Source organism: Vulpes lagopus, chromosome 7 (assembly GCF_018345385.1).
Source record: "Vulpes lagopus strain Blue_001 chromosome 7, ASM1834538v1, whole genome shotgun sequence".
NCBI lineage: Eukaryota > Metazoa > Chordata > Mammalia > Carnivora > Canidae > Vulpes > Vulpes lagopus.
In genome coordinates, this window is record NC_054830.1 from 21,258,456 (window position 1) to 21,276,677 (window position 18,222).

The 18,222-nt window shown below is 38.6% G+C and overlaps 1 protein-coding gene across 9 annotated transcripts in view; it reads right to left on the reverse strand.

The window, feature by feature from the left end:
- The window catches only part of SFMBT1 (Scm like with four mbt domains 1), a 125,110-nt gene that overhangs the window by 25,336 nt on the left and 81,552 nt on the right, over nucleotides 1–18,222 (reverse strand). For 8 of the 9 annotated variants that reach the window (XR_005988872.1, XR_005988871.1, XM_041761736.1 and 5 more), the window contains 7 exons: nucleotides 17,660–17,900; nucleotides 9,940–10,028; nucleotides 7,526–7,772; nucleotides 6,525–6,619; nucleotides 5,929–6,030; nucleotides 4,282–4,432; nucleotides 1,728–1,810 (listed from right to left, as the gene is read on the reverse strand). Coding sequence is in view for 7 of the 9 variants with exons in the window: in XM_041761736.1 (XP_041617670.1) it covers nucleotides 1,728–1,810; nucleotides 4,282–4,432; nucleotides 5,929–6,030; nucleotides 6,525–6,619; nucleotides 7,526–7,772; nucleotides 9,940–10,028; nucleotides 17,660–17,900 (1,008 nt within the window). In the remaining 2 variants the exon portion in view is untranslated. The remainder of the gene's footprint in view (nucleotides 1–1,727; nucleotides 1,811–4,281; nucleotides 4,433–5,928; nucleotides 6,031–6,524; nucleotides 6,620–7,525; nucleotides 7,773–9,939; nucleotides 10,029–17,659; nucleotides 17,901–18,222) is intronic. The other variant, XM_041761742.1, reaches the window with a different exon arrangement.

Below are 18,222 nucleotides of genomic sequence, written 5' to 3' on the forward strand. Positions count from 1 at the left end.
CACCCCCCAGCCTCAGAGCTTCCAATCGGCTTCATCTTTTAGTCTCTCCATTCTTAAATATGAGCAAACCACCGAGCATCACTAGACATCTGAAAACATGAAAGCTAGGAACCAAACTAGACAAAACAAACAGAGTGGAGAAGACTTTATGCAAGAAGAAAATTTCCCAGAAGGCATGGGTAATTAACATCCCCTGAGTTAAAGAAACACTATCACATCTTCAAAACAAGAGTAGTACGTTATTTAAAGTAAATACTCAGAGAACAGAAACAGTTCTGGAAAATTAAAAAATGTGGTATTAAAAACTCTAAAGAAGGATTAAAAGATAAAGTGCATGTTATGTATACAGGCATACAAGGGTATGTGTTAACTCTATGTTAACACTCAAGAGAACACCAGTTAACAATCCACATACAAAGGAAAAGCCTTACCAAAGGATTAGTAAATGAATACATATTAACACATCTTAAGTTAAAATAGACTGGTTCATCAAAAGATGATTCCCTGATTTAGATGACTTTCAATTAACCCAGTAATACACTGAGTCAGGAAAGCGAACTTCTGCAGCATACATTATTAGTGTCTCCCCACCCCTCAAATAAACTCTAAGTTTCATAAAGGTATGTGTGTGTGGGAGGGATGGGAATCATAGATTTCCTGATGTGACTGCCTTTGCGGAAACAGATAGAAGCTACTGGAAGATATGGGAAGAACTAGCAATAGAAACAAGAAAATTAAGCTATGAAGGGATGCCTGTGTGGCTCAGTCAGTTGAGTGCCTGACTCTTGATTTTGGCTCAGGTCATGATCTCGAGGTCATGAGATGGAGCCCCACATCAGGCTCCATGCTCAATGGGGAATCTGCTTGAGGATCCTCACTTTTTCCTTCCTGTGCCCTTCCCCTATTTGCGTTCTCTCTCTCAAATAAATAAATCTTAAAAAAAAAGAAAAAGAAAATGAAGTCATGAAAAACATGGTAATTATTATTAACTTGAGGACAAATAAAAAAATCATAAAATAATGCAGTGTTCAGCTGTGAATAGTATCTGAATGCATATCATAGTGTAAATATTCAATTCATTTTAACCCAAAATTGCAACAGGCCTCTTATAGAAAGAAGAGGTGGGTTAGACAGAGAAAGGTATGTAAAATAGCTAAGTGCTCATTTACCATAACATACAACCAATAGACATGTCTAAAATTAATGACTCAAAAGATCGCAGCATACTATTTTGAAAATGATTTAAGTATAAACAATATCAAAACAACAGTGAGAACAAGAGGATTGAGTACTCCTGGAAAGGGAGACCACCGAAAGGGATAGGGCAGGGAATTGTTGTTTTATGTTTTAAGCTTTCTACTGCTATTTGGCATTGTAAACCAAATGCATATAATATTTTCACAGAAGTATTTTTAAATAAGTTTAATGATTTTTTCCACCTAGTATTTAAGTTTTTCATATTTTTAAACAACCAAATATAATAATACAAACAAAAAATTAACATGATTTCAACTAAGTAAAAAAATTGATAAAACTTTAAAAACCAATTAAATTAACAAATTAACTTCCATAGTAAATGAATTTTTTCCTTGGACCATTTTATTATATCCAACAAGTTGCTTATTTGGTTTGAGTGAGAGGGCTGAGTAATAACCATATGAGGACAGGAGGCATAGCAGTCCCTGGTAGTCCCAGAGCATGGTGATGAGGGGACCAGGGGTTCTCACCGGAGGGAAGCACCTCTGGGGAGCAGCTTCAGCACCACACTGTTTGAGGTAGTCGGCCCAATCAAAGTCCTGGCCCGGGTAGCCTAGGTAAGGACATAAGAACAATAATTCACACCACACATGCCTGCCCAGCTTTTCCATTCTGCCAGGTGTCCACCCACAACTTCTCAATTGCTAATTTGAGGACTTTGTTCATTTTAGGGAGGAGGAAAAACAACCTATAAATCCAAAGCATTTTTCATGTTATAAAACAGAGCAACTCTGCTCAAATCATAGCAATATACTAAAATTCTTTGAATAAAATTTTTAAACTTTCAAGTTTCAAATTACGCATTTATTTTCAACAGTATTTTATATGAGTAGCTGCTGGCAGTTTACCGAAAGAATTTAAGACACTTATGACTAGATTTGATTTGTACTAATAAATCCAGTCTTACTATCCATTCTATTCCAAGTTAGGCTCTAAAGGAAGAGACAGCAAATAATCTTTTTCCTCTCATGAAGCTATGCCCTTACACATCTTAGCCACACCTGACACAATGCTCTCAGTGTTGTTTTCAGATTCATGTTCTACAGGATCACAATACTCTTATAACCTCAATCATGAATTCATCTCAGAAAAAAGAGTTGGGCTTAACTGCCTGCTTAAGTCCACCATAGTCCCTGGTAGAGGCCTCTGAGACCTGACACCCTGGCTCCACCGTCTGCCTGGAGGCCCCACTGCCCCACCATTTCTGAGCAGCTCTCCCCTGCATAGAACTAAGTACCTCACAGGCACACAGCAGGCTACCACACTATACCACCCGACAGCCAAACCGCCCCTGCAGTCCCTCCTCTGCCCAGCTCAGACTCACAGTAAATTAGCTGCCATTTTCAGTTACATAGTCCACTACTCTCCTCCTCTTTACTGAGACAGATGAATTGTCTATAACAATGCAGAAAGCTCCAATATCTTTAATAATTGTTTTTCCTTTTCATGGAAAGGGAGCAGGTAAGATAAGCATTTGGAATGTCCAGAGCCTTCTAGCAAAGCAAGAACTTCCTCCTGTAGGTGTGCACCCTCCCCACCCCGCCACCACCAGGCAGGTGTGCTTACTCTGTTCACTGATGGAGAACCTGGGAGGCTCCATTACTGTTTTCCCCTACTTATTCCTTGAAAGACTGTGCTACTCACTTTTCCCCCGGTAACAAACAAGCCCAATGTCTAGCTCATAGCAAACATTCCATAGATGTTTGTTGGATGAATGAAGGCTGAATAAACAGCAAAAGGTTCTGAGTTTTTGACTCTTGTTAACACAGCAGAGTACTTCTAGCCCAGTGTTTCAGCATTCACCATTTAGAAAGTGAAGCTGTGTTCACCAAAAGCCTACTAATAAAAGATATAGACTGCCAATCAAATAATCTGATTGCTGATATAAAACATTTGACATGTCTAGACAGTCTAAATTTAAAAATATTAAAAATTTCAGTCAAGCTCAATTAATGTCATATTTAAGGAACAAGGTTATATTTTGCAGGAGCACCTGGGTGGCTCATTCAGTTAAGCATCTGACTCTTGATTTCGGCTCAGGTTATGATCTCAGAGTTATGAGATCAAACCCCAGGTTGGGCTTCGCACTGAGCATGGAGCCCACTAGAGATTATTTCTCTCCCTCTGCCCCGTCCCCCCACCTTCAGCCCCTGCTCATACACTCTCTAAATAAATCTTAAAAAAAAAAAAAAGGTTATATTTTGCAAAGTCGCAAACACCAGGAAAATGAGTTGTTGCTTTCCTACCTACAGCTTCTCTGAGTCCTGCTCTTAATCATAAACCTTCTTCCCAAGTCTGACAAGCCTCACTCCAAGGGGATGCTCAGAAACCTAAAAATCACAGTCATCTGCCTCCTACCACCCAGCTCTGGTACGGAGGCCTTTTCCCATATGCCAGCTCCTGACATTCCCTGTGTACTTTACCTTCACTCCTCTGTACCCTCACGACAGACACAGGAGAGAGCAAACTAGGAACCTGCATGAAAGCTCAGGTTGTTATGAAGATATATTTGTCAAAGTAAGAGTACAGAACATACTTAATCTTTAATAGTTTTTTAGCTTAATTTGTAATTTGCAAATATGTAAACATATGGAATCAAGGCCTTCATTTATACTCATCTTGGGACCCAAAAATGTTAAGGACAGGCTGGGGCACAAGGAGAGACAGACAGACAAAAGATCCAGGTGATGCCATCTGATAAATCCTCTTCCTTCTTTTCTTTTCTTTTCTCTCTTCTTTTCTTTTTCTTTCTTTCCTTTCTTTCTTTCTTTTTAAGATTTATTTATTTTAGATAGAGAGTGAGTGAGCACAAGCAGGAGGGGCAGAGAGAGAGAGAACGTCAAGCAGACTCTACACTGAACACAGAGCCTGATGTGGGGATCGATCTCACAATCCTGAGATCACAACCTGAGCCAAAACTAAGAGTTGGACGCTTAATCAACTGAGCCACCCAGGTGCCCTGATAAATCCCATTTCTTAAAAAGAAGACCCTGAGGAACAATTCAGAACAGAACAACTACCTACCAGGAGGGGGGCTGATGTGTAAACCATTCTTTAGACTCCACTGCACAGGGAAAATACCAGGACTGTCGGCATGACACACAAAACATCGTCGTGCATGATTCTCTGGTCGCAAATCATCCATTTCTACCAGAAAGTACTTCTCATCAAAAACCTGCACATACAATTGGACAACAGAGACAAATGGTTTTACATGCATGTATACACACACTTATGTGTGTCTCTCATTTCCCTGACATAGACAAACATGTTACAAAACTTCATAGCTACAGTGAGTATGAATAATAACACTAAGTACTGGGCAGCCCCGGTGGTGCAGCGGTTTGGCGCTGCCTGCAGCCTGGGTGTAATCCTGGAGGCCCGGGATCGAGTCCCACGTCGGGCTCCCTGCATGGAGCCTGCTTCTCCCTCTCCCTCTGCCTTTCTCTCTCTCTCTCTCTCTCTGTGTCTATGAATAAATAAAATCTTTAAAAAATAATAAAAATTAAAAAAATAACACTAAGTACTCAATAAATGTTACCTATGTATCAGGCATTGCTTTAAATGCTTTTCAAGCATTAACTTAGTTTTAATTTTCCTTACAATGCAGTAAGGTAGGTACCATTCTCAACTCCACTTTGCAGATAAAGAAACTGGATTTAAAAAGAGGATAAAAAAAAAATTAAAAAAAAATAAAAAAATAAAAAAATAAATAAAAAGAGGATAAACAAATTGCCCCATTTTACTCAGCAAGAAAGAAGCAGAATGTATGTTCAAATATAAGTATTTGGGCTCCAAATAAAATTTATTTTAGGCTGAGTGAGGAGTTCACCACATTTGCATATTAGATTTTTGGATCCTGGCCAAGTTTCAAATACCAATAAGGTTTTATTAACCTGCTCTGGCTCTTTCCCTCCCCATGGTCCTTCAGACTCCAGAAAGGGCCTTCTGACCCACTGCAGGTTCAGAATTCCTCCCTTAGAATAATCTTCTCCTAAGGCAAAACAAATTTAAATCTCAACAGGTCAGAAAATTCAGGATCCAAATGACCACTCCCCTAGCCACACTTGTCTTCTGGCTCTACTCGGTAAGTGGGCTCTAGTCCTGACTAACTGATCTCTTCTCTTGTGCCTCAGTACCAGTAACAGAGTCCCTAAGGCCTGATAACCTGCCCAGCTCCTGTGGTTACTCTCAGAATGAGCCTTACTTTTGTCAGCATTCCAAAAGACTGGAGTCTGAGTGTGGACTCCATGCTGGAGAAATCCTAGACAGATCTCATGATACAGACCATCTGCCTCCCACCCCAACACATCCCCTCACCCACTGAGCCCTGAACCTTATAGACACTGTCACCTGCGCCCATATTTCTCAGACACTGCAGCCTGCCTGCTGGGTATATCCTCTCTCTAGCTGTATACAGTGAGATCTGCCCCAAAGACCAGGCCCCACACCTCTGGCATCCAAGCTTTGGTTGGCTGGGGTGACCAGGCAAATGGGCCACAGAAAACTGGACAGTATAAATACAAAATGTGCACAGAAGTCATTCTAGCCTCACAGCTTAGGAGAAACATGGCTTGCATCAGCAGAGCCTGAAGACCAAAAACTCAAACCACTTTTCTAAACCAGTCACCCTGACAAGAATTCTTAGCAGAAGAGCTGCCCCCATGTTACCTTAACAACTGTAGCAGGAGAGATCCCAAAAGGAGACCAGGGGTCCACAGCTTCTAACTTCATATTTATAGAGAATGAGTGAGTGCTAATCACTTGTTTGTCCTGAAATGCAAACACCAAGAGGTAATAAAAAGATAGTATTTTCACATTAATTTTATACTCATATATAGCTGAATACTACTCTTAATTAATTAAAATAGAACTGTCCAGTTTCTGATAAATAATTTAATCCTATATTTTCTTTCCTGGAAAAAATTATTCAGAAACAAAAACATAGGAAGTACTCCTACTCTCTATATTTGGCACACAAAAGCCATCTGGAGGAAAAACAAGTTTATTTTATAACGAGTTAGGGCTATGGAGTTAAGAGTGGAAAAGAAAAGACTCAAATGCTGTAAGAAAATGTTGAGAGAAGACCTAGGCTACTTTTTAGAAGAAAAACAGGACACTCATCACTCCAGCCTTCCAACCTCTTTCCTCCTTCAGACATCCCAGCACTCTCACTGACCCTGGGGATTACTGTGCACCCTGCCACCCCCAGCTGCCTTACTCTGCTGTGAGAAGGGAAGAACCGATCCATCACATTTGGTTTTTACCTTAAATAAGTAGGATGGCAATGGCTCTTCCTCCTCCTCTTTCACTTTGGCCAAGATCTCTTGCCACTCAGCTTCAGTTTTCAGATGCCGGATGGCTTTTGTAAAACAAGACAGGATATTTTATTTTATTTTAATTAATTAATTAATTTATTTATTTATTTATTTATTTATTTATTTTTAAGACAGGATATTTTAAATGAGGAAAATTTACACACTTTATAACTGTTCTGAAGACATCCAACACAAACAAAAAAGTCACTTTCCATGGAGAAAAGAAAGGGTTCCAGCCCACTTACACCGTCTTCATTCACAGAGCCTGTACCTTAACTTCAGTAGTTTGCCCCTCTGTTCAGAGCCTGGGTATTAGGCCTGGTGAAAATACCCGCAGCAATGGGGCGTCTGGGTGGCTCAGTCAGTGAAGGGTCTGCCTCTGGCTCAGGTCATGATCTCAGGGTCCTGGGACTGAGCCCCACATGGGGCTTCCTGCTCACTGGGAAGTCTGCTTCTAACCCTCTCCCTTTGCAGCTCCCCCTGCTCGTGCTCTCTCTCGCAGATAAATAAAATCTTTATAAAAAAATTTTTTTAAAAACCTGTAGCAAGATCATAAGGACTGCTGTAGGCCACAAAATCATATAACACCCAAACAAAGGCACATAAGTGCAAATTGCTTTAAACAGTAACTCCAGTTTTGAGATCATTGTTATTTCTTCCTATCAACAGTTCTCTTTGAACTAAGACCTATCCTATTCCTACACCTATCTAAATACTACCTAGAGAATTTTTCTTCAACTTTGGTAAGGATTCAGTATGCGTTGAGGCAGGAGTCCATAAGGTACATCAATATGTGTGGCAAATTGCTAAATTAGCAAACCAAAAGAAACATCTCTATTATGCTTTTGTAATATGCAGAATAACACATTTTTCAGTCTCATCAACATTAATAAAAGCATAATATAACAATAATGTAACAGTTAAAAGAAAAATGTTATATTACTCTTCACCTAATGGGGGCTGCAGTTCATATCCATGCTGAGCAGCCCAACCAACGTGATGAAGAAACGGATCCAAGTAATACAACCAAAGCTCAAAACTGTCAGAACTTGCAAGTCCTTCATAACGCAGCTTCAGCCTTCCCCCAATGTTTTCTACTACAGTAACAATCCAAGTGCTTAACGAGTCACGGAAAGCTTGACATTCTAGCCTGGAGCCTGGAGCAATGAGATCTAAAGGATTCCTCCCATTGCGGAGCTGTGGGTACAAGAGGTAAAATGATTACAAGGAGTTCAGATGGCATTTTAAAAAGTCAAGTTATAAAGGATCTCAAATGAGCCTTTATATTTCTACCCACTCAAAGCCATGACACTGAAAGGCCTAATCTCATACAAGTCTCCATAATATTATTTCTAGATGATATGAAAATGTTTATCTTAAAGAAAATTCTACTTATAATGCAATGAAACTATTCTAACAGACCTCTGTCTCTAAGATTATGTTGTATAGTTTAATCTAGTAAAAACTTTTAAATTATCATCATTACTTAGTCTGATTATGAAAGCAAATATGATCACCATTAAATGAAAAATAACAACAAAAGTCAAAATCACCTCTAAGAAAGAACCACAAAAAATACTTTCACACCCACTCTAGACCGGATTTCCTACACACAAGTCAACACATCTACCTATATCTGTCTCACATTTTTTGAAAAACGGGAGCATTGTATACTCTTTTTCAATTTGTTTTTCTCACTTAATACATCACAGCTATCTTTCTATTATAGCACATATAAATCTTTATTCTTTTATACTGTTTTTATTGATATTCTGTGTTCTAAATGGGCAGTAATTTATCCACTTATCTACTGATGGCATTTCAGTTGTTTCTGATTTTTTATTCATTTCACAATACTGTTCCTACAAACCAGTTGTTTTGATTATGCTGATGGAACGGAAAAGTTTAGCTATCACTCTAGATACATATTAAAAGCTACAATAAAGAATAAAAGGGAATGCTGATTCCAATATCATCACTTAACTATTTATTAGTCAAACTCCCATTTTTTTCCTAATAAGAATTGGTCTGCAACACTTATAGATTTATATAAATGCAAAAGAACATATGAACAAATGAAGGAACACGTTCACAGCTAAAAATCAGGATGGGAGAATCAAGGTCAATGTAGAGCTGGATATCTAGTAATTCATTTGTTCATGATTTCATTCATTCATTAAAATTTTATGGTTTGTTTAGTGTGTGCCAGACACTGGCTAAACGAAATGAGTCAGAAGATAAAATAAAAAGATCAACTGGAAATTGAGTATTTACCAATCAAGTTTTAAAGGTGAATATGAATGAATCACAGAATTAGATGTAAGAGTCAAAACCATAAAACTTATAGAAGAAAAAAAAAGACTAAATCTTTGTGACCTTGCATTAAACAAAGCCTTCTTACATAACACCAAAAGTGCAAATAACAACAAAATAGATAAGCTAAACTACATCAAAATAAACTTTTGTGCTGCATACAGTATCATTAAGAGAGTGAAAAGACAATCCACAAAGTATTTGGAAATCATGTATCTGACCTGGACTTGTTATCAGAATATAAGAACTCTTACAATTCTATAATAAAAAGACAATCCATTTTAAAAATGGGCAGAGACATTTCCCCAAAGAAGATACACAAACAGCAAACAGTACAGAAAAAGATGCTCAACATCATTAGGCATTAGGAAAATGCAAATCAAAAGGAGAAACTGCTTCATATTCACTAGCATAGCTATAACCAAAAGAGAGTAACAAGTGTTGGCAAAAATGTAGAGAAATTGGAATGTTCATACATTGCATTCCACATATGCCACAAAGAATATAACTGGTATGACAGAAAGTGACAAAATATAACTTAGAAATGTCAAAACCAATAAACTGATTTCACAAAAACAAGAAATCTATATTATATTCACTAACAAGCTAAAAAGCTCCACTAATTTAAAAGGACTGCTGAATGCACATAGCGGTTAAGAATTCAATAGGTCCAATGTCTTCCGAGCTACAGAAACGGAGGTCTCAAGTCACCTGGGGTGGGAGTTAAAATTCCTGAAGTAGAATCAACACCTGCTCAGCTCCAGAGCCCAAAAAAGGCCATTATCTTCCAACTTCACAAAAGAATCTGGAAAACTAGATTTTTATGTGTTAGCAACTAATTCAGAACATTTTAGGTACTAAGAAAGGCACCAGTTGGCAACCTCTGAGGAGAAGTTTAAACCTGCCAGTACCCATTGTCTATGTCTGTAGTAACAATGCTTATTTGCTGTAGAGTGATAAATGAACAACCAATTTTAAGATTCCTTAGACAGGAAATACCACCGAAGATGAAAAGGGTTTTCCACCTGATTCTGCAAGCAGTAATACTCACGCCTTCTAGCAGCGGAACAGGAGGGCTACATGCTCCCATAAGGGTCTGCCGCAGAAACTCGTTCCAATCAGACACTTTATCTCTGATGCCTAGATGAGAAAATAAATGAGTGATTACTCATAATGTCAGATACAGAACACAGAGAAACGAAACTCAACCTAATACAGAGCAGTTAAACCACCAGTGAAAATGATTTAGAGATGTATTTGTACTTTTAATATCTGAGTCCAACATATTAACTTCTTTCGGAGATTAAAAAAAAATCACCCTCTAGATAGACCTATTTCCTGATTAGTTTAATAAGAAGTGTACACAAAACAAAGAGAATACAGTAACAGGGAGTTGGGCCCAATTTATCCAAAAGTTAACTACTTTATTTTTTAGGATGGGAATCCTCAAACATATATAAAGGTAGAAAAAGGGGTATGATGACCCCCATATACCCTAGCTTCAACAACTGTCATTTCACGGTCAGTCTTTCCAGGAGTTGTTAGCAAACTACAACTTGTGGGCTAATTCTGGCCTACTGTCTATTTTTGTAATTAATAACGTTTTATTGAAACACAGTCATGCCCATTTGTTTACTCATTGTCTGTGGCTGCTTTCACACTACAAAGGTAGCATTAGGTAGCTATTAAGAGGGATCACATGGCCTGTAAAGCCTAAAATATTTATTGTTTGGCACTTTGCAGATATTTTGCCAATCCCTGATGATCTATACTCTCACACAGTCCACCTCACCCAACCACAGAATATTTAGAAGCCAATTCCTAGGGGCACTTGGGTGGCTCAGTGGTTGAGCGTCTGCCTTTGGCTCAGGTCGTGATCGGGGGGCCTGGGATTGAGTCCCGCATCAGGTTCCCCGCAGGGAGGCTGCTTCTCTCTCTGCCTATGTCTCTGCCTCTCTGTGTCTCTCATGAATAAATAAAATCAATCAATCAATAAGGTGATTTTTCTATCATCCCTTTTTAGTTTACTAACCAAAATATCTTTTAAAGAAAAATTTCACTTCTTCAACTACTTCATTACCTTGAGGTACAAAAAAAGCCAGGATATATGTTTGACTCTCTTTATCTTCCCCATATTTACTGGGCCTACAAAATCATCAGTGGCTTCCCTAGCATCTTCCAAAAGAAATCAATAAGAGTTCTGTTGACAAGTCTCACTAGGAAATTAATGACTAGATCATATATGACATGTTTCAGCCTATCGCAGCTATTATTCTACTGATGCTCGGGATCCCTGGGTGGCGCAGCGGTTTGGCGCCTGCCTTTGGCTCAGGGCGCGATCCTGGAGACCCGGGATTGAATCCCACATCAGGCTCCCGGTGCATGGAGCCTGCTTCTCCCTCCGCCTGTGTCTCTGCCTCTCTCTCTCTCTCTCTCTGTGACTATCATAAATAAATTTAAAAAAAAAAAACTGTTCATTATTCTACTGATGCTCAAACTGTCTTGTCTTTAACCAGAAAGAATCTCTTCTGACATGACCCTAGTAAACAGTCACTGACATCTTTCTTACTTTTGGTATGAATGGTGCCCCAGGCTCAGCTTGTACCTTTCCTGCCCCAGTCCAGGAATCAGCTTCATCTCCAAGGAGCTCTAATTTATTCAAGTCAAATGGCATTTAGAGATCATAATTAGGGTGCTGAGAGTGCTCATTTTTAAATATTCTTTATACTAAGTTTGTGTTTCTAAGGCCTTCTCAGTATCTAGAACTAAGAAATATTTTCTCTTTTTTTAAGACATAAATCACATCAGGAGTTCGTAATGATACTTCCAATACAAATTCACAAAGATGTTGTTTCTACTTAACTTCATTTATACAAGTTCTATTTCCCTTTTTTCCTGCTGAAAGCCCTAGCTCTCAATTACACATTTCATTATGACTTCATCCCACAATACCCGAATAGTATTTCAAAATAACATCAACTTTGTCATCAACAATGATTACTGAAAATAGCTTACTTTTGTTGTTGCTATGTTATATATGCCTATTAGGGATGTACGTTTAAATTACTGTATATGAGAGTCAATGAAATAGTTCTCTGAGTATCACTTCACAATCTCTATATACAGTTATATTCTTATGCTGCTTTTGTTTTTGTTTTTCAGAAATTTCTTTAAAATTTAATTTTGTAGTTATATAAAACACTTACATAGTTCAAATTCAAATCTACAAAATAGGTACAATTAAAAAATCTAGCTTCTTTCCCTCCCCCTCCGCCCAATTCCATTCCCTTCCTTCCTCACAGGTAACTTTTCTTTTTTAAGTGGGAGCAAGGTTCAAATAGCATTTTTTTAAAGATTTTATTTATTTATTCATGAGACACACATACATACACACAGAGGCAGAGACATAGGCAGAGGGAGAAGCAGACTCCCTACAAAGAGCCTGATGTGGGACTCGATCCCAGGACCCTGCGATCATGACCCCAGCTGAAGGCAGACACTTAACCACTGAGCCAATTCAGGTGTCCCCATAGGTAACTTTTTAAATAGATTTATTTTGGGGGATGCCTGCGTGGCTCAGTGGTTGAGCGACTGCCTTTAGCTCAGGGCATGATCTCAGTGTTCTGGGATTGAGGCCTGCATTGGGCTCCCCACAGGGAGCCTGCTTCTCCTTCTGCCTATGTCTCTGCCTCTCTCTGTGTGTCTCTCATGTGTAAAATAAAAAGTTTAAAAAATAAATCTTTTTTTAAAAAATAGATTTATTCTTTTATTTTTTTTAAATAAACCTCACATATATACATTCATATGCTCTCCCTCTCCTTCATTCTATACACATTTTTCTCTTTTCATAAAACAAGATATCCTGGAGAACACTCCCTAGCTGTAGTGTTGGTCCCCATAGATGGTCCCCATTTTCTTTTACCATGCACTGCAGCTTTCATCATCATAAAGTACCCTTTTGTCTCTTATAATGCTTTCTTTTTTTTTTTAATTTTTTTTTAATTTATTTATGATAGTCACAGAGAGAGAGAGAGAGGCAGAGACACAGGTGGAGGGAGAAGCAGGCTCCATGCACCGGGAGCCTGATGTGGGATTCGATCCCGGGTCTCCAGGATCGCGCCCTGGGCCGAAGGCAGGCGCCAAACCGCTGTGCCACCCAGGGATCCCTCTTATAATGCTTTCTGATCTGAATTCTACCTTTGTGAAATACCAAGACTGACACTACTTTCTTTTCCATGTGATTTGATTTTTATGTATTTTTGTCTATCCTTATATTTTAACCCTTTCAGAATCTCTCCATTTAGGTGGGTCTCCTGAACATAGCACAGAAGTAGGTTTTGCTTTCTGAACCAATCTGAACTGTTCTTTTACTTTTAATAGAAGATTAACCCCATTAACATTTATTGATATTATCAAGAAGTATGGCCTCAATTCTGTCATGTTGTTAAATATTATACATTAGTGTGTGTGTGTATGCACAGTCTCTCACTATGTGATCTATTTTATTTGAACATAAACTTTTTCTTTTTAAAATCTATCTTTTGGCGTTTAGAAAAGTTTGTGTTTTTGTTCTTCTGGTTATCTCAGTATATACTAACACCTTTATATAACACTTTAGTTCTATTTTTGGACTATTTTCCATTTCTTTGTTCTATAAACAATACTAACATTAGCCAAAACTTCTTTTTCTCCTCTTCTTCACAATCTCATTTCAGGTAATAGTCTTTTATACTCGATTAACATTTATAAGGTAATTAGTTTAATTACTCTGCAGTAAAGCTGGTTTTTTGAAAAGGCAGTGAGTGAGCTTTACCACTGCACATGTCCCCTCCCTCTTGCTGCCTCACATTTTTATAGTTACACTGTATCTATACCATCAGACGAGGTAGCCATTACATATACTATACTGTCTCCTTTGTAATCTTCATTGAGTTCCAAGTTCTACAGCTACACATATATTTATAACGTCTCATTAACAGTTCTTATACTAATGTCTCTTCATTCACTTGGTTTTTTAATGCTCAGCCCCCAGTAGATGTGTTAGGAAGGGCTCACAGGAACACTATTCCTGAGTCTTCACACCTTCCTGTCTGCTTATGGCCTTTATACCTGAAGTTCAGTGTGGCCAGATGCAAACCCTTGTCTCTTAACGATGTTACCCCACTATCTTTTGTCATAAAGCATTATTGTCAATTAATCTGATGACAATCTGGTTTTCCTCCCTTTTCAAGAAATTTAGACCCTTTGCCTGAATAACCAAGGGATTATATTTTTAAAGTTCAAGCATCATTAGAACACACCTTGATAGAGCTGCTCTCACTTGATTTTCCCATGTACAAAGTGAGCCCTTTCCATATGTGTTTTCAGTCCTATTTTATTTCAGTCAAGTTTTCTTGAATGAAAGTTTATAGTATTTTATTATTTTATTGTCATGGTTTTCTTCGGGGACTTTACCCTAAGTCTTTTTTCTTTCCTCCTTTCTTTTTATTTTAAATTTTTTCTTCCTTTTCATCTTCCATTTCTCTTCAGATATTATTCATGGTAGATTTGTTCCTGTTTAACTTAGTCTTCCTTCCTAATATCTTTTTATTTCTAGTTCTTGCCTAACTTTTACTTTTTCTTTTTTCTTAAGATTTTATTTATTTATTCATGAGACACACACACACACACAAACACACACACACACACACAGAGAGAGAGAGAGAGAGGCAGAGAGACACAGGCAGAGGGAGAAGCAGCCTCCCTGCACGGAGCCCAAAATGGGACTCGATCCCAGGACTCCGGGATCATGCCCTGAGCGGAAGGCAGCTGTTCAACCACTGAGCCACCCAGGCATCCCATCTCTTTGCTGATTTTCAAATGTTTTTATGTGACATAATGTTCATATCTCTTTTGTGGTTACAGTTCTCTGGAATGATTTTATTCCATCCTTCTCTCCTCTCTCTCCCTCTTGCTCTTTTGTTATAATAACCTTATACTCCATGAAAATCATTTAAATGAAATGAATTTTCCTAGACTCCTAGGATGAAATGGTAGGCCAGTCAGAGCTTCATGTCTCTAGAGCTTCCTCTTACAATGTTTTTTCACAAAATGCTTAAAAATATGGCAGCTAGGGGCACCTGGGTGGCTCAGTCAGTTAAGCATCTGACTCTTGGTTTCAGCTCAGGTCTTAATCTCAGGGTCCTGGGATAGAGCCCCATGTCAGGCTTCATGCTCAGTTTAGAATTCTCTCTCCCTCTCCCTCTATCCCCTCCCCTGCTCTAAGTAAATAAATAAATCTTAAAAAAATAAAAAGGCAGCTAGAAGCCCACAGACTCCCAAGGACCCTAACACCTAAATCTTCATTTCAAAATAGCATTTTTCACCAAAAGAAGCCAGGATTCCTTGGAGAAATGGCTGATTTCAAGGAAAAGCTTCTTGGGCTACAGCATAAGAAATTACTCAAAGAATGATGGGAACAGGGATCCCTGGGTGGCGCAGCGGTTTGGCGCCTGCCTTTGGCCCAGGGCGCGATCCTGGAGACCCGGGATCGAATCCCACATCAGGCTCCCAGTGCATGGAGCCTGCTTCTCCCTCCGCCTGTGTCTCTGCCTCTCTCTCTCTCTCTATGACTATCATAAATAAATAAAAATTTAAAAAAAAAAAAAAAAGAATGATGGGAACATAACAAAGTACATATTAGCCAGCTTAAAGGGATACCCACTTCCCAATTCGAGGACAATGTGAGCATCAAAATAAATAATGACAGTAACGGACTATAACTTATTGAGTAAAATAAGAATCACAAGTCTACACTGACAAACACACATACATATATGTATGTAAATGGGGAAAAGGAAAGCTCTTTCTATTGTAGAAAGCCTATTATGAAATGTAGACAGAAAATACCATTTGGTAATCATTAGAGTAATAACCATTTCAGACAAAAATAATCAAGTGCTAAAAATAGTGGGTTGAAGTTTGAAGAGTATGAGATACTTACATTAACTCAAAGTATCTTCCTATAAGATACTTAGTAATTTGAAGGTATAAAAGTAATCTTATGTTGAAAAAACCTGGCATACACCCAATTAATCAAGTGATAAAAGTTAATATCACCAGTTACATGTCCTAATAATGACTGGTGCCTTAGAAGAACTGAGTCACTTATGCACTTTTCCAACCAAAAGTGCACAATCAGAGTCTAAGGAAACATCAGACAAACCCAAAGTGTGGGACCTTCTAAGAGAATAACTGGCTTGTACTCTTCAACATCAACACCAAGAAACACAGAGTTAGGTTAAGGACACTAAAGAGACAGGACAATCAAATGCAATGTGATCCAGGAAAAGAAACAAGGCATGATCAATATTACTGGGAAAATTGGCCCATAACTTTCAAAAATGTCAAAGTCATGAGAGACAAAGTCTGAGAAACTGTTCCAGATTAAAGGAATCTTATGAGACATGACAACTGGATGCAACACATGATCTAGGATTCCCTTTTACTATAAAAACATTATGGGGAGATCCCTGGGTGGCTCAGCGGTTTAGCGCCTGCCTTCAGCCCAGGGCGTGATCCTGGAGTCCCAGGATCAAGTCCCGCATCAGGCTCCCTGCATGGAGCCTGCTTCTCCCTCCGCCTATGTCTCTGCCTCTCTTCTCTCTCTCTGTGTGTCTCTTATGAATAACTAAATAAAATCTTTAAATAAATAAATAAATCATTATGGGTAAAAATTAAGATATACAGGTGAAATAATAGCATTACGTCAAAGTTAATTTCCTTATTTTGTTATTTTCCAGTGTTAACCAATGTCCTGATAAGTACATTATGGTATGAGTAAAAGGCATCATGCCTACAACGGATTCTCAAATGGTTTATTAAAAAGTCACACATGTGTTTGTGTATGAAGAGGGAAGGAGGAAGAAGGAGGGATACTATAAATTTGGTAAAACATAACATTTAGGTAAACTTGGCAAAAAGTCTCTAAGAATTTTCTAGGCTATTTTTGCAACTTTTTTGTAAATCTGAAATTCTATCAAAATAAGGAGCTGAAAGAAAACAAATAAGCTCTGATATTCTCTTAAACCTGAAGCCTTCTTTCCCTTTCTCCATCTTTTTTTTTTTTTTTAATTTTTATTTATTTATGATAGTCACAGAGAGACAGAGAGAGAGGGAGAGACATAGGCAGAGGGAGAAACAGGCTCCATGCACCGGGAGCCTGATGTGGGATTCGATCCCGGGTCTCCAGGATCGCAACCTGGGCCAAAGGCAAGCGCCAAACCACTGCGCCACCCAGGGATCCCTCTTTCTCCATCTTTATGTGATCTTCCCTCTCCTTCTGTCCTACTGTCTCTGTCCTGTTTAATTTGGATTCTATTCCCAGTAAGGCTCTTTCCTGGAAGGGAACTTCAGTAAACTCATTTTAAGAGTTCATAGGTCTCAGATCACCTAGAGGTGAAAAGAGGACAGTCAAATCAGAAGAGAACTAACAGCATAGCAATCTGGCCCAACGTACTTAAAGACAAACAGACCCACAAGTGCCAAACTCAGAGAGCCTCACAGCTTTACAGGATGATAAGCAACTCATGTTCCCTAAGAGTATCGTAAAAACCCAAGGCTTTATGAAGCCCAAAAAATAATTTTCAAAGAGAGGGAAATGTGCATTACTCCTTATAGATATTTTCATTCAAAATGCTAACCCCAGAAAGTTAGAAAAACCTATTTGATGGCAGAATTGAAAACCTCAAGGTTGTGGACACATCATGTCTCAACAGCAAGTATTTTATTACCTTCTGGGGCTTCAAGAGTCTTCTTATTCTGCTCACACCACCCAATGGGGTAAAGGTCAGCCTTCCTGATGTCACACCAGAAGTCGGCCCTCCGGTCCTCGCCATAGCCATCATAGCGAAGGAGCAGCAACTGCTCACAGGTGGTGATGATGGTGGCAACCCAGTAGGTTTCAGGGTCTGTTTTCACAGCCACTTCCAGTTTCATCCCAGGAGCAAATCCATTTTGCAAACGTGTGTCCACCTGAACAGGGAAATGTTACTAACCACCAGAAAAGTATCCCAAATGAGTATTTTCTTTAGCCAAAACTCTTTTTTAAGACTTACAATGCTGAGGCACTAAATGAAATAAAACTTTCTCAAGGGAAACCTGAGAAACTCCAATTCTAACTCACAGCAGTGATCCAAACAAAACAGAGAACAGCCAAAGGAATTTTAATAGAACTCAGTATTTTCACCAAAGCAGCCAACTATGATTATAGAAAATGTTTTCTATTAAGCACATAAATCACTAAATGTTCACCATTTTAATAGCCTTCAACACATTATGTTTTCAAGAGCAATTT